This window comes from Oryzias latipes, chromosome 5 (genome assembly GCF_053564925.1).
Source record: "Oryzias latipes strain Hd-rR chromosome 5, Olatipes_Hd-rR_3.1".
NCBI lineage: Eukaryota > Metazoa > Chordata > Actinopteri > Beloniformes > Adrianichthyidae > Oryzias > Oryzias latipes.
The window spans coordinates 27100947-27116799 of record NC_136241.1 but is presented as its reverse complement, the minus strand read 5'-3'; the positions used below and the strand labels follow the sequence as shown (position 1 = coordinate 27116799).

At 39.1% G+C, this 15853-nt stretch overlaps 1 protein-coding gene across 4 annotated transcripts; it reads left to right on the top strand.

The window, feature by feature from the left end:
* The first annotated feature begins 339 nt into the window (after nt 1-339).
* Nucleotides 340-13232, top strand: cldn19 (claudin 19). Of its 4 annotated transcripts, none has more exons than XM_011475321.3 (6): nt 340-1057; nt 6544-6708; nt 6969-7053; nt 8527-8673; nt 10129-10168; nt 12437-13232. In XM_011475321.3, the coding sequence occupies exons 1-5, from the start codon at nt 835-837 to the stop codon at nt 10151-10153; spliced, it is 645 nt and encodes a 214-aa protein (XP_011473623.1). In that variant the 5' UTR covers nt 340-834; the 3' UTR covers nt 10154-10168; nt 12437-13232. The 4 variants fall into 4 exon arrangements, with proteins under 4 accessions (XP_011473623.1, XP_011473624.1, XP_011473622.1 ...); XM_011475322.3 differs by having other exon boundaries at nt 12051-13232; XM_011475320.3 differs by lacking the exon at nt 10129-10168.
* The last annotated feature ends 2621 nt before the right edge of the window (nt 13233-15853 follow it).

The window sequence follows — 15853 nt, the reverse complement described above, 5'->3', positions numbered from 1 at the left end:
GCCTGCATGGATGTGACATGTCCTTTTCAAGCGAGCCATTGTTTGGATGCTGATTTATGTGTTGCACTTTATCGCCACCTCCTTCATGCCTCGAACTCGGGGGGGATGGCAAACATTTAAAGAATCAATACATCTGATTAAAGCGCCTCATTGGAGATTTGTTTATCGGGTTTTTGTCCTGGTGGGAGCCGCCCTGCAAGATAGCTTAATTGTAACTTTTTTTCATCTTTTGTTTTTTCTGTTCTCTCTCTCAGATTGAAAAAAGCCCACCCTCTCCCCTCCCAGGGGGCGTTCCACTCACACAACAGAGTCCAATCACAAAACAGCCCTTTTCCCCATCCCTTCATGGTCAGCCTGTTGAGTTCACAAGCTCCTTTTTTGTTCTTTTTACTTTTTATTTCTGCTGTCCCTCACAGAGCTACTCGAGGTTGGAGCAGATGGAAAGGTTGTAGCGAGGGGGAAAATAAGTCAGGAAGGAATAGGAGGACACCATGCAGAGGGTGAAGCAGTCCAGCCGCGATGCTTGATGAGCTCCATCAGTGACCAGCAGAAACTCTTTCTTTTACTTTGACTGATCCCAGGAGGAACAAAAGAACCAGACCAGGCAGCCTTGAGGAAGTTATCCTGAAGAGAAGCTCAGGACGTCAAGAGAAACGCACTCAACTCTGATGTTTGTTAAAGATAAGGAGATGCTGAGAGGGACAAAATAGCAAAGGAATCAGTTAAAATCAATAAAAAAGGTGTGCCCAAAAAGACTGTTCCAAGTGGGGGCAACACTTTTACCGAAATTAAACAAGATAAAGAGTCAGATCAGGAAAAGAGGTAAATAATAAAATGGCCAACTCAGGTCTTCAGTTGTTGGGTTACTTTCTGGCATTAGGAGGCTGGATTGGGATCATCTCCACCACAGTCTTGCCTCAGTGGAAGCAGTCGTCCTATGCCGGGGATGCCATCATCACAGCTGTGGGACTGTACGAGGGGCTGTGGATGAGCTGTGCCTCGCAGAGCACAGGGCAGGTGCAGTGCAAGATCTTCGACTCCATGCTCTCGCTGGACTGTGAGTATAAGCTGGGTCCCGCCAAACCCTGCTGTGTTGTAACTTTTGTCCTCACACTGAATTCTATGTGTTTGCTCTCTGTTTTTTTGAATTGTACTTTGAGATTTATTTTAATAAATTCTATTCATGATAGAATAAATTAACAATGAGGACCACAAAAACAGACACATCTAAAAGCCTATATTAACATTGTGGTTCGAAATTTCTGCAAAAATGACAGATGGAATTCTATGTTTTTATATATAAAGAGTTTTTTTGTGCGTTTGCAAATTTGAATATATTTTTTATGTTCTTGACTTTTCCACATTTTGCCATATCTTTTAATGATTTCTTTGGGAAAATATTTAAAAGGAAGACTGTCCTCAGTCTAGGCCTGGAGGAATCGTCTCACCTGGACTTCTCAAGTTTTGTGCTTGCATTTATGATCTTTATTTCCCGCTAAAAGCTTGGCAAGGTGCTTATTTTTTCTATTTACCGTATTTTCCGGACTATAAGTCGCACTTTTTTTCATAGTTTGGCAAGGGGTGCGACTTATACTCCGCAGCGACTTATATTAGAAATAAATTGAAATAAATACATTGTTAACCCTCCTGTTATGTTCATTTGTGAGGAACAGAGATGATGTTTCTGGGTCAATTTGATGTTTGAGGTATGTTAAGTGTTAAGAGGATGTTAAGTGACTCAGAGAATCAGCAAACTTTTTTTTACAGTAAGATCTTGAAGGCTAACAACATAATATTCTATTTTCCAATGATTTCATAGATTCAGAAATGCAATAAAAGTGAAAACTGTTTCTACAAATACAGGATGAAAACAGAGTATTAGTTAGCCAATGATGCTTCATGAAAAGAATAAATAAATAAGTTTGAGAAAAAATTACTGTGAAATTATTAGATAAACAGTCTGCTATGATTTTGTCATATAAGGTTGTGAAAGTTAAAATGCGACTTATAGTCCAGTGCGACTTATCTGTGTTTTTTTCTACTTTATAATGCATTTTTGGGCTGGTGCGACTTATACTCCGGTGCGACTTATAGTCCGGAAAATACGGTAACCTGTTAGATCACAGAGCTGTCTTTCCAGCATCAACATGGTAATGTTTGCTAGATATGGACACTCGTCTCGATCACTTGGCCCTACAATGCAGATTCAGTCTCATGTTGGAAAAAATTGGACCAACATACTTAGAAAAAAGGCAGAAAACACTACTGCAGGTCAAACAATGTTTAACTTTGAGATCAATTTTTCAATTCTTCAAGCACATAGAAAGTCACAGTTTATATAGATTTCTCTATTCTAGATCACATAAAGTGAAACATTTTTCTATATTACCATGTTTGATTCTGTAGTCATTAGCAGTTCTGCCACAAATGACATAAACATTTTTATTTTTGTAATTATTTAAACTTTTCTTCTCCCTGTTGCACATATTTTACATTGCTTTTGAGTATTTCCTCAGAAGTGTGGAAATCGCAGTTTCTGTAAACCTGTTCCTTTAATGTAGTCATTTGTAACTGAATTCCAGATCATCTCTGAGATGCAAAAGTTCCCAAGCTGTAAATCTCACTAGAAATTATGGATCTTTAATGAACTTCTATTCGTGTAATGTGTGAGAAATGCCAGCGGGCGAGGAATGTGAGTTCAGACGTAAATCAGCTGTGAATATGAGCTTCCTGTCATCTCCGATCTGTAAGCAGTGGCTCATAATTAATGGCACACAGATTATATGAATCCATCCATCTGCTGTCTGCTTCAATCATCCCATTAGAGATCCTAATGAAAGACTGTGCATGGGAGAGCTTTGCCATATAACAATTTCAGAAAATAAACATTGTTTTCTCTGTGGTTTAGTATGCAGTCTGCCTTTTTTCTAACATTTGATTTAACACATTTTCAATAAGGGCAACAGGGGCGCCCTCCAAGCTGATGTCCCATCTCCTTTGGTTCATTCCAGTCATGTAAGAACAGCGTATTGTCTTTGGGCATGAATAGAGGGTGTCAGGAGAAGAAAAGGGCAGTGTTGAGCCCAACAGCAGAGATATTCCCAGAATGCACTCCGTCTTATGCACGCATTGTTCCACTTGTTTTGGAACACACCCTGTGATTGAAAACAACAGACAGGTGTACCCTCCAGCCCCCTCCCAACAGATCATGTCATGCACCTTAATCTGAATTGAACTTTGGTTTAATCCATCAGTCAGAGTTGTCTAGCAGCTCATCTCCCTTGGATGCGTTCGCAGCAGGAGCAGCATGTGATGGTGGGTGTAATTGTTCAGCAGACTGTGCAGACTTTGTGCGCTTTATTGAAGCTTTTGCTCAAGCAGAAAATGATAGTCAGTGTAGAGGACAGGCGAGAAAAAAAAAAGTTATTTGTTGTGGGAGTAGAGCGGCAAGAGGGTGCTGAAAGGACAGCTCTGTGGCATCTGTTGTCACACCCAGTCACTTTGTGCTCTGGAAGAGGAGCAGTTTGGGGTATTTGTTGAGTGAAAGCGTACATTTTTTTCCCCTTTGGGTGATAAATCTGTTCAGTCAGTGAGAAGGGGTAATCTGTTTGTGGTGTTTTCAAGCATAAGTAAGGTGTAATTCTTATAACTCAAACTATTTTAAGAGTTAAACACCAGTCCCACTTTGTTTTCACCTTTTTCCAACCACCATAGAGTTTAGGAAACTTAACCAAGTTCTTAGTTTACACAGTTTAAGCAAAAAGAAAATTATGATAGATTTAGGCTTGTAAATTTCAATTTGACCTAAAAAATGTAATTCCTTCACTCTAATATGGATCAAGAAAATGAGCCATACCACAAAAATTTCCAGTTTGCCACAAAAATAAAAGCCTGACATTAGCTAAGAGCTCAGCCACTTTGAGGATGACCACTATGTGTTTTGAAGCCCGATTTCCAATGTCTCCCTACCCATGATGTTTTCCCAATAAGAAACACCCTCCAGTACATGTTATCTTGCAAGGAAACACTAGAGAGTAGCTGTTCCGTCAAATACATGATCTTTTTGTATAATAAGTCGATCATATATCAAAATGGTTGAACAATCTAACCTTAATCAAATCAGTCAGTGGTGTCTTTAGTCATGAACAAGAGACACCCCGAGAAGCAAATGGTCAAACTACATAAGCGACCGTTTGGGAAGCCCACCTGATGATTTCGAATCTTCGTCAAATTGCTTTGCAAACCAGTGTGACAGCAATTATTTCATGCACTGGAAAAAAAGAAAAAAGTAAGACAGATTTTCTTTCATCTTTTAGGTTTTTAAGAGATTTGGGGTGATGCTGACAGAAAGGGGACTATATAAATAGTAATGCAATTGTTGATTTTTGTTGTAATGGGTCCAGTGTGGGTGGTAAATCTGAGGAGTAACAGATGACCTCACAATAGGACTTTAGAGTGATTTAACACACAAGCAGGCACACAGAGTGTGAATGAAAGCATGTGGCTGGCACTGCCAGGCTTAGCTGCAGAATGAGAGAGGGGCTGATGGGTGAGCCTGCCTGCTGCCACCTCCCCTACAACCCAAAGGCCCCAAGTGCTTCATCAAAGCATGACCGCAGTGCAGTCCTTTAGCAGAGACCCCCAAATGACCTCCAAATAAAACATAGATTTCCATTAGATGAAAAACAACAACATAGAAAAAACTCAAACCTCTCTCTGTTAGAGACCAACCATCAAAAGTAGCTGAGCAGCCATGAATCAGACTTCAAAGATCATTCATAAGTCATAAATCGCCTCAGATCAGCTTCTGAAAAGCAGCTTCATTGATGCAGCACGAATGATGCTGTGTGTGCTTTTGTCACAGAAAGAAACGATGGCATTGACTTTTTATTCAGGCTGTTGCTCAACCACTATTTTTTAAGCCATTTCTTTGAACATGAATCTATTGTCTGTGTTGTTTTGATGAAATTCATTCGTTTAAACTCTGACTTTAATGAATCAGAAGCCAAATACGATCAAGTATCAAGTATTATTGAAAGTTACACAGCACTATCCGACAAACATCTGAATAAATTTGAGCAAACCACAAGCAGTAACACTTGTCTGAAAAAAAGATCAGCTGAAAAAAAAAAGAATTGATGAAATATTGTTGACCAAATCCACCCCACAATGTTTTTAACAAACACAAGATGGGCATAAAGACCCTGATGTCCCTCTGAGCTGTCGTCATAATTTGATGTTGACACAAAATTGTGAGACGCAATACACAACTTTAAGATGATTTCCACCTGGACCCTTTCTCACTTTCTTTCTGTCTCAAAAATTATCTCAAATCAGTCCCACGTTTGGCTCGTCAGACAGCTCTAGTGACTTGCTTGAGTCAAAAAACTAGAAAAAAGGGTATTTTAAAGCCAAAGTTTGCAATTAAAATAATTTATATTTATAGTAATGTTGATTTCGCCTATCAATGGGTTCTGGACTGTTGGCAAACATGTATAACTAAATAGTCAACACCTGCAATATCAAAGTGTTGTAAACTGGTCTCATTTTTATGATGTTTTCTGACTTCTAAAACTAAAATGAGAGCAGTTTAGGATTTCAGTCTCAAGCAAAGACTCTGACTGTTTTGAGGAAGAAATGTGCAACTTAAAAAATGTGAAGATAAAAAAATATAATAAATAGGTTGTTACTCAAGTAAAATAAAATAAAAATAAAATAAACACAAAACAGATCTTTAAACCAATTGTGATCTTTTATTTTGAAATTTTCTCCGTGCAAGTTCAAAATTACAGAAAGTTTTTGTTAAAAGGTAAAATAATGCAATTTTTCCTGAAGTCTGAATGAAATCATTAAGCAAGGCTGCCTAGATCGTCTGATGCTATACCCTGTTCTCATTTGGACAGCTCATTAACCTTCACTTTTGTTCCACTTATGCTTGTGAGCAGCAGTAAAGCCTGACTGCTGAGGAGACGGCCCCTTAACAACAAGTTGTCTTTGTAGGAAAGCCACACTAAATCCTCTGTGTGAAACATGTAAACCAGGACCTCCTACAGGCGCTTTGTGTTCCACCCACTGTCACTGCATGTGTGCACGCATTGTGCACTTGCAAGTTTAAATGGGTGTGTGTGATTATGATTAAATATGTTCCTCCCACTGAGCTATGTGCGCACGGAGGCCTGTGCGAGCTTTGCTTGGGATTCCATGAATGCGAAACCACAGAGCTATTAGATGTGAAGTGTCACTCAAGGACCCAGAAGTTGACCCAGATAAACTCCTCTGGAAAATGAAAAAAAAACTTAAAGTGTCCCCTTCTGGTTGAGTCAAAATGCATGCGGTCTTTCGTCAGTCTTACTAAGCATCAGCGTTCTTCTGTAATTATTGCTTCAGTGTCTGGAATCATTATGTGTGACTGCAAGTTGAGTGCTAAAAGCATGTTTGCTTTCTTCCCTCCTTCCCACTGTCCTCTCTGTTTTTCTTATCCTCCATTGAATCTTTCTGCATTTTCCCTTGTGGTTTTCACCTCCTTTCCTCTTCTGAATCTAGACCACATCCAAACGTGTCGGGCTCTCATGGTGGTGTCGGTGCTGCTGGGCTTCATCGGCATCATCGTCAGTGTTGTGGGGATGAAGTGCACCAAGGTGGGAGACAACAACCCGTCCACCAAGACCCGCATCGCTGTGACTGGAGGGGCGCTTTTCCTTCTTGCAGGTGGAATTCCTGGTCTATTTTTTTGGGGTTTTTTTTACCATCAAAACGTACAAACTGAATGTTCTTTATTTGGGTAATTAAGCAGGAGGGGCCAGTTTCTACAGCCTGAAACCGATGTTCTGTAAACAGGATGTGGTCATTTGGGCATTTAACCTCGGTCATAAACCAAATTCTTGGAGGAGAAGATGATCTAACTACAATTTGGTTACAGTAAATATCTGCAGGCGTGATAAACAAGGCCTAATGCTGTGCTTCCACAGGTCTTTGCACGCTGGTGTCTGTGTCCTGGTATGCCACTCAGGTGTCCTATCAGTTCTTCAACCCAAACACGCCACTCAACGCTAAGTATGTGGTCTTTTCTTTGCTTTCTTAATCAAGGAATTACCCATGAGCAAGGTGTTGCCTAAAAAAAAATAAAAAAAATTTTTGAGTGGGCTCTTTGTTTGAAAGTTCATTCATCATTTTAACATTTGCTTGGATATTTTTAGGTTTTGATTTTTTTTCTTCTTCAGCAAGTAAAATCTGATTTTTTAATTGGATAATTTTAGAAACACACTCCAATCATCTATTGATGTATTTTAAAGCGTTCCCAGTGGTCTTTTTGATATGATTGTGCTTTTTTTATCCAAGAGAACAAAAAAAAAAAAAACCTGTCATTTTTAAAGACATAGTTTCTCCAGAGCAGCAGGTGATCATTAGATATTCACCTCAGAGTTGTGGGTGGGACAACTGGTGTAAAGCAACCCCTCCCCCCCTTTCCCTCCCTGTTGTCTAGAGCTCCAAGCATGGAGCTTGTTGCCCACCCATTGTCTTTGCGTCATTAAAATATACTCTTTTTCCAACAGCATTTGTTTCATCGGCTAGTGGTTTACATTTATTTGAGTAAAGGAAGAATTTTCTTTATAAATGTCCTCCATCACCAGAAAAAAACACTCTGAGAACTTAAATGAAGAATTGCACCACCCTGATTATTTACTGTATGCTGAGGAAAACACTATAGGAGTGGGACTACCGTATATACGTTTGTTTCTTCCAACTCCCTTTAATACAGCTAATCAAACTCAATTTGACTTTATCTGATAATCAGAGTATTTAATGAATCTCATGGGATTTTTGTGCGTACTATATGCAAAACTGCAATATGTTTATTTTGATTAAGAGTAATTATACAGTTAAGAATATGGCATCATCTTCTTTTATTTTGATTTTCTGATCAAAGTTTTACTATCTGAAATAGGCTTGGTAAATCAGTTTTTTGTCATTTTATCATTCCATTACTTTTAATGCTTGAAACAAATCAATAAACCAAATCAAATCATTCAAAACAACATTGTACCCTCATTCTACAAGTTGACTCCTGTTTCTGTAAAACGTTGGAGTTGACAAAGTCATGATTGTAGATTTTTCACCCAGTCCATGATTATGCTTTGCTAAAAACTATAAGCAAAATCCTGCGACAGACTGGCGACCTGTTCAAGGTGTCCCCAGCCTTCGCCCATAAGTGACCGGGCTAAGCTCCGGCAGCCCCGTGACCCCGAAAGGGAACAAACGAAAGAAAATAAATGAATGAATAAACAAAATCTGTGCATTTTTGATCTAAGGATTTGTCCAAGTGTATGGAACTTCTTGCTTTAATATGATCTTGATGAAATCTTCCTTAAAGGTTGAAAAGCCATATTAAGCCAGAAAAAATGTGAGATCTGAAAAGCTTTAAAGTTTTTCTGATGAGCCAGAATCCTTTTGAAAACAGTTTTAACCTGAAAGCTAAAAGTGTGTTGGGTAAAACCTGCACTCCTGACACAGCTGTTTTCCACGCAGGTATGAGTTTGGCTCGGCCTTGTTTGTGGGATGGGCAGCTGCCAGTCTGACCGTCCTGGGCGGCTCCTTGCTGTGCTGCTCCTGCTCCAAAGAGGACATACGAGGGCAGCAATACTACCGCCAATCACAGCCTTCCACAGCCAGGGAGTACGTGTAAACCCCGCCCCTACTTCCAGCAGTCACCCCAAACAGAGAGCTGAGGACACGCTTGACACCAACCCTTGATAAGACACTAAAAAGACTGCTATGCACGCAATCATCTGGCAATCAAATGCAGAAACATCGGTGCAAGTGTTGCAAAGTAAAAAAAACAAAACACACTTTTTTGTTACTGATATAAGCTTTTGCAGTAGATAGAAACCATTCGTGTATGATTTAGTGAAAATTTATTTAACTTTAAAAAAAAGCGTACATTTAAAAACAAGTATTTCTCGCAAGAACGATATGACAAAAGTGTAGGACACCAGAGATCTGGGTTTGGAGCTTAAATATCCAGCACTGCAAAACCTCACCAGCATGTCCTATGCTTCCTGGTTGGAGCTGCTTTGGTGTTTTTTCTCCTCATGCATTCACACTCCACTGGTGCAGTCAGATTGTGTAAAAGTAGACAAACCACATGATGAATGTGGACACAGGATGAATGATAATCTTCATCGATGGATAAACCACAGTGCTGTAAACAGGGGGACATTAATTTTTCCACCTTTATACTGTATTTTCCGCACTAAAGGGCGCACCATATTATAAGGCACAAATCAATAAATCGTCTTTTTTCAATATATTTAAATATTTAGAGCACAATAATAGAGAAAAAGAGGAGTCAGAGATAAGACTGTTAGAAAGTCAGACTTTAACTGAGTTTACAGTTCCTCCAGGGCCGTATTCCCTTACTACTCACTGCATAGTGCTCTATATAGTGCATTCGCCATTTTGTCGCGCTGTCCAAATCTACAAATCCAAAACTGAGTGCCCAAGAAATTTCCTAGAAGTCTTGTTAAAAACCCCCACTGTGGATCGATGCTCACTTGGTGACTATAGACCACAAGTCATTGTGTTTAATCAAGTTTTGCGAAATAAAAATTCTTAAATGTATTTTTTTTAATAAACCATCAACGTTTTTATACACACACTACACTTTAGCCATGTTGGAAGTGGTAGCCACTTTAGCCTATTCACAGTACCTGTAACTCTCAACCTTGTTTGCAACACAGGAAAAAAACCTAAAACAAACATTACTGTGACTGTGCCAGCTCCTAACCTTTGACAGCGCTGCCGTGGCCACACCCAACCAAACATTTTGACAGAGCACCGTGTATCTCTCTAAATTCCTTTGAAATAAATGAATCCAACCAGAATTAATCCATATATGAGGTGGTCCAGATTATAAGACACACTAACTTATGAAAAATATTAAGGTTTTTAGGTGCCCCTTATAGTGCGTAAAATACCCTACTCAACTAATTACGTAATTTATAAAGATTTGTAGCATAAATGCAGCTTCTTAATATTTTCTGCAAGTGCAGGACTTTGATTCATGCTGATTTGTGTTTCAACAGTTCAGAAACAGTTTTTTTCTTTTTCTGTCTAAAATTACTCAATTAGAGCTTCACTTGGAGACACAACCTGAACTGCAGGAGTGGAGGTACATTGTCACACACCTCTAATGAGTTTGTGCACTGTTGGTTATCCCTGTTGTTAAGACAGATGGAAACTCGTCTTCACCACATGCCATCACACTTCATTTACTAACGCAATAATCCAGCTTTGTATTCAAACCCAATTCACAACTGTGTGTGTGCCAAAAACAATTCCAACTTGTCTCATAGAGTTCTGCCATTAAGCATCGATCACACAGTGAGTTATAAGCTACTCTGTTAATCTCTTGATTGCAAACTACTGATAAATCCGGGCAGACGAAGTAGAATGGATACCTGCAGCTAGCCCCCACTCTGGAGAGTCAAATTGGCTCTTGAGTTCCCCTCTTGATGGCCTCACATCCATTTGCTTTGTGTTTTGAAAAGAGCCATCACTGTTCCAGATAACAAAGTCTTTAACTTTTCTCAGAATGGTGCCCAGTTGGACCGTTTCCTCTCTTCTTGGAAGATACTTGTTGTTGAAGTGCCCTGTTATGCTCAGACTGGGAAGTGCTACAAGCTTACAGGAATTTTCTTGCACACTTTTAACCTTTTAGGCACTGAAGAAGCAAATGTACTAAGGTGCCTTTGTAAAATAGTAGGTCTTCAAAGGTCAAATAATACAACATTTTATTTCTCTTAATAAGCTGTATTGCACAAATATATCTCAGACTTTTGAAAAAAGTTGTGCCTACTTTCTTCTGGGCTTTATCAACAGGCTAAGCAAACTTTTGAATGAAAAGTAATACCAGACACATTGGAAAGGTGCTGTTGCTCCCAATGCCGACCGATCGCCTTTCTGTCTGCCTCGTCAGATTCATGCAAATTTAGATGATTGAGATAAAAAAGACCGAATGACAGAATGTGTCTTAACCGCTGCCACTTGTCCTGGTCTGAACACATTTTCAATTAGCAAAGAGTGGGGTAACTGTTGCACATGCTTGTTCTGTCAAATAAATGAGTTGAAACAGTGAGAACTGACAGAGTGAGTGTGACATCATCCCTAGAAAATGGCTTACTTCCAGCTCCAAAGAAATTACGCCAAGATGCAGTTTTTCTGCAGTGTCATGTTTGGAACCAGGCCTCATCCGGAAGCAGGGATTGGTCCATGTTGGTCTGAATCAACATTTCTTTGGCAGCCACTCTCACCAATCAGGAATGAGCTTGTTAGAAAGCCACACCCCTACCACTGAAACCAGGCTTGGGAGAATCTGTCAAACATTTGGAATATTCAAAGTGAGACCACATAATCCTAATGAGGCATCTGATTGGCCAGTTTATAACTTCAACTACAAAACAAATGTTAAGAAAAAAATTAGGATTAGCAAGAACATGTTAAAAAGGTAGCAGACATAAATATTTGACAGCAGTTTATTTCTCAATTTTAGGAGCCGGCAGGTACTTCCTGTTTGGAATGTGACATGGGAGGGGTCACTCAGGCCAATGCTTACGCGTCAATGTCTCAGATTCTGTTGCTCTGCCAAACACCAATACATTTTAATGACAGTGGAAATTGTTAACAGTCAACTTTTAGATTGGAATCTAACCCAATTAAGTCATTTGAACGAGCATTTATTACGACTTCCTGACCTACATTTAAACCTGACATTCCGTACTTCTCCTGCAGTGACCCAGATTAGTTGCTGGTCGTGGTGCGGTAGGCATGGATGAAACTCTGGGATGTCTGTCATTGTTTGCACTAAACCTTTTTAGGCAATAGACTCCTGGTCAACTGACTTTTAACCCCTCCCGTGCCTCTGAACTTGTACTAACTCTTGTCTCTGGACGTGATAACCCTGGGGAATGTCTCTTGATCTTGTGATGCCTCCTCCCCCTCGTGTCTTCTCATTCTGTTTTTCTCTGGTTCTCTTCTTCTCTCCTCTAATTCAGGGCAGAGTTGTTGAGTGAAACTAGTTTCCCTGACTGATCAGCCCCTGCTTTTTATCGAGGATTGTTCAACTGTCCATCCACTGACTTCCCCTTTTTTTTAATTCAAATTTTGGACTTCCTTGTATTGCAGTCTTTTTCAATATCACCCACCAAAATTCCAGTAGGACCCAAGGTGTACTGTGTTCCCAATTTCCCCACCATCTGAACCTTTTCTGTAAACAGACTTTATAAGAAATCTTATTTTTTTTTCAAGTTAGCATTAAGGCAACATAATTTGGACCCTACCCTACAACTTCTGGCTGTGATATATGTGTCCTTTGGTTTATTTTGACTGCTGTGACTGTACTCTGACTGAAATATCTTTTTTTTTCCCTTTTGAATTGCAGACCAAATGTAAAAAGTACCCCACCAGAGAAAAGGGAGCAGTACTTGTAGTTTGGGAGAGTCTTCTGGCCTTACCATGGTTTAGGTTTCTGTCAACAGACAAAACCCTCTCACTGAGGAATTCAAAACAGACAAGAATGTGTTTCTTAGTAGTTTTCTTGGGTGTTGAAGAGTGTTTGGGGGTTAAAAGAAATAATCTCCTTGTCTGTGTTGTTGACTTTTGGTGAGACAGTCATTCAGGGTATGTTTTCTATAACATGTTAAAATTCCTGGGTGTAAATACCACCTTTCCTGTTCTTTTTTTATGTACTACAAGCATAATGTTTTACTACAGTGCCTTATAACACGTATCTGTGTATATGTACATACGTATCTGACCACATCCCCTGTGAGGATGTGTCCACAGCACCTCTGCCAGCAGTTCCATGTGCCTTTTCCAAGTTTGGATTCCTGGAAAGGAATATGATGCTGCCGTACCACTTCTGAAACAACAAACACATCATGTCTGTAAATGCCACTGTCTGTCAGAAGCTCTGTGCCTGTTTGCGTGTAGCCTTGATTGAGGAAATGTTCTTTTTCTTTAAGTGCAAACATGACGTTGTGTGACAGAGTCCTTGTAGCTTTGACTCTGAAGGATGTACTGTTCTGCGTCTTCTGTACTAAGAAACCCCTGTTTGTTGCAATTATCTACCAATCCTCAGTCTAATTACGACCTCCTCCTTGTTGTGTATTATCTCATTTACCGCGTACCCTCCTGTATTTCTTTTAGAATGAAGTAAACAGAGACATGAAAATGCATTTGGCTGTGACTCTGTGGTTCCCTTCCTTCACCATTCCAGCTCCAGTCATTTTTTTTTTTTTTTTTGTACCCTGTTGTTCAGTAATTGCAGAAGAAGAATTCCTCTTCTGCTTCGCTGCACTGAGGCACCTTCTCAGAGCGGGACTCACCACTGCTACAACTGACAACAAGGCTTGAAATCTCTCGTTGTTTTGTTGAGTTTATACAAGCAAATGTTAAACTGTGAGTTCAGCGAAAGACGATTCCTCTGAGTATTTATCGCTAAACTCCAGTTTATACCTCTTATATCTTTTTTTAGCTCTACTTTTTTTGGGATAGAAATAGGATGAAATATGATGTTTACATTGCTGTTAAAATGCGATTCTTCCCTTTAAATCCTTTTTTATTATTATTTTTCAAATTACATTTTTTTAATCCTCAAAAACATTGTCCAAATGAACAAAAATGACTTAACTCAAAATTAAGTTTATCAGTTTTTGGTTTTAACGTTTTTAAGAGCAAAACCAATTTTGAGAAAGAATTCAACCGGTTACAAAGGAAGTTGTGCATCTCTTCACACCACAAAACAGGATGACTGGCCAAACATGTTCCTATTAACCCTTGTGCTATCCTAGGCACTTTGACATGGGAGTTGGGTCATCTAGACCCACTAGACAGTGCGCTGAACTTTTTTCTTCAATAATTTGTGATCTTCACTGGTGTCCATAGATAACATGAAATCCTCTCCACCTTTATCCACCTTTGTCATGGTAGGGAGAACACGTCAATGGTCATCTTGACCCCATAGGATAGCACAAGGGTTAAATCACTGAAAAAGAAACTTTCTGACAGAATGGAAGATATTGAAGAGCTCCAAAAAAACCTCATCATGTTACCATCTAAATAAATTCAAAGGGAAAGGAAAGAAGCAAAATCAGGGATGATGATTAGTCTGAGAAACACATTTGTAGGACTTGGAGACTGCAGGTAAGGGCTAAAATTCCCACATGGAGAAAACATGGAATATTGAAAAACTTTATCTGAACCTTGTGAACGACAAAAAAATCAAGGACACATGTAGGAGATCATAAATAAAGCAGAACAACATAGTAAAGAAGTGCAAAACTCACTTAACGCAGTAAAGGTCAAAGCTCACAATTCATCAAAGAGAAAGAGAGTTTAGGTTTAGGGAGTAAACAGAAACACAACGACTCGCCTCACATTTGACAAAAAAACATCTGAATTGTTCTCAAAACCTTTTGACAAAACGTCAAAAGAGTAACTTTCTGGAAAGTGTGAAACCCGTTTCAACTTTAGTTAAACAGACTTTCAATAAAAGAACATTGCAGCAGTTGGACATGGGGGTGCAAGTATGATGGTGTGGGTTGCTTTGCAGCTTCAGGAGCACAAGCTTTTGTTATAATTAATGTAATCATGATCTCTACCTGAAAATTGTTAAGCTCAATGGCGTCTATATTTATCTGTCAGCTCGTGAGTTCAGGAGTGCCTGAATTTAACAGAGGAGCAATGATCCAAACACTGCAATAATTTGAACCTACTTTAATTATTAATCATTAAAAAAGGTTTCCACAGCTTTTTGTGCAGACACAAGTTGTAACTTCAGTTTATTATATTTACATTAAACTATGAATTGAATAAGAAAATGGTCATTGAAAAAGGTCTAATTTCAAAATGTTACTATGTTCCTTGTAACTGGATTAACCCAGCTGTTCTCTTTTTTTGTCATCAAAGACAACTGTTTATGCCCAAAAACCAAACTTTCTCTTGATTGAAAAAGGCACCACCAACCTTATTTGGTGTAGGGGGAAGTAACTTTTTTCACCTGGGCTATAGGCAGGCTCGAGCACCTTTTATGTATACATGAAAATTAATCTTTTTTTTAAAACAAAAATGTGTATTTACTCACCCAGTCTATGTCTTATAACCCAATATAAAAAGGTTTTGCAGCACTCAAAAAAACAACACAATCTAATGCAATACTTTGATAGAGAAGTTAGGATAAAAAACAAAAAAAACCCCAATTGATTCTTAAATCCCTACTTAAAAAATATAACAGGTGGATGCAGAAATGTGGATGGTGCTGCAAACTGAAGTGGTTGCTAATGAGCATGTGCAGAAGTTTTAATGAGTCGTCCTCTGTACAACACAAAAAAAGTTTTGCACCAAAAAAAAAAGAACAATAAAAGAAATTAAGTTAAAACCTGCAAGAGCTCTATGGAGAACATGTTGACTGAAGTCTTCCGCTGAAGACAATTGCTCATCTCAGCCCCATGAAAAACAAGGAAATGTCTGGAGTCACAAGGACTTCTTATTCCTCACCAGTTTTAAAACAAAACTTACCTTTTTTGCAAGCTTTTTTGAGAGAATTCCCTAAAATCAAACCCCAGAATTTGCATAAATGTGCCAACTTCATTTATTACCCTGCTAAGATGCATTCCCCAGAGGTTTGATGGAGCTGGCAGCTGGAACAGACTGTCCAGGAGTTTGCATGCAAAATCAGAAAAAGGCCGTTTGAGCAGAAGCTCCCTGGGGACTGCAGGGGTGAAAGCAGAACGTGGACGTGAAATCTCACATGCACTTGACATTTAAGGGTGCACGCACATTACCTGTGACTTTACAG

What these genes read in the sequence shown, in the direction of transcription:
- cldn19 (XM_011475320.3), top strand. Translation starts at nt 835, where the DNA reads ATGGCCAACTCAGGTCTTCAGTTGTTGGGTTACTTTCTGGCATTAGGA. An exon ending in CTCCATGCTCTCGCTGGACT is followed by an intron (nt 1,058 to 6,543) that starts GTGAGTATAAGC and finishes TTCTGAATCTAG; the next exon opens with ACCACATCCAAACGTGTCGG. An exon ending in CAGCCTTCCACAGCCAGGGA is followed by an intron (nt 8,674 to 12,436) that starts GTACGTGTAAAC and finishes TTTGAATTGCAG; the next exon opens with ACCAAATGTAAAAAGTACCC.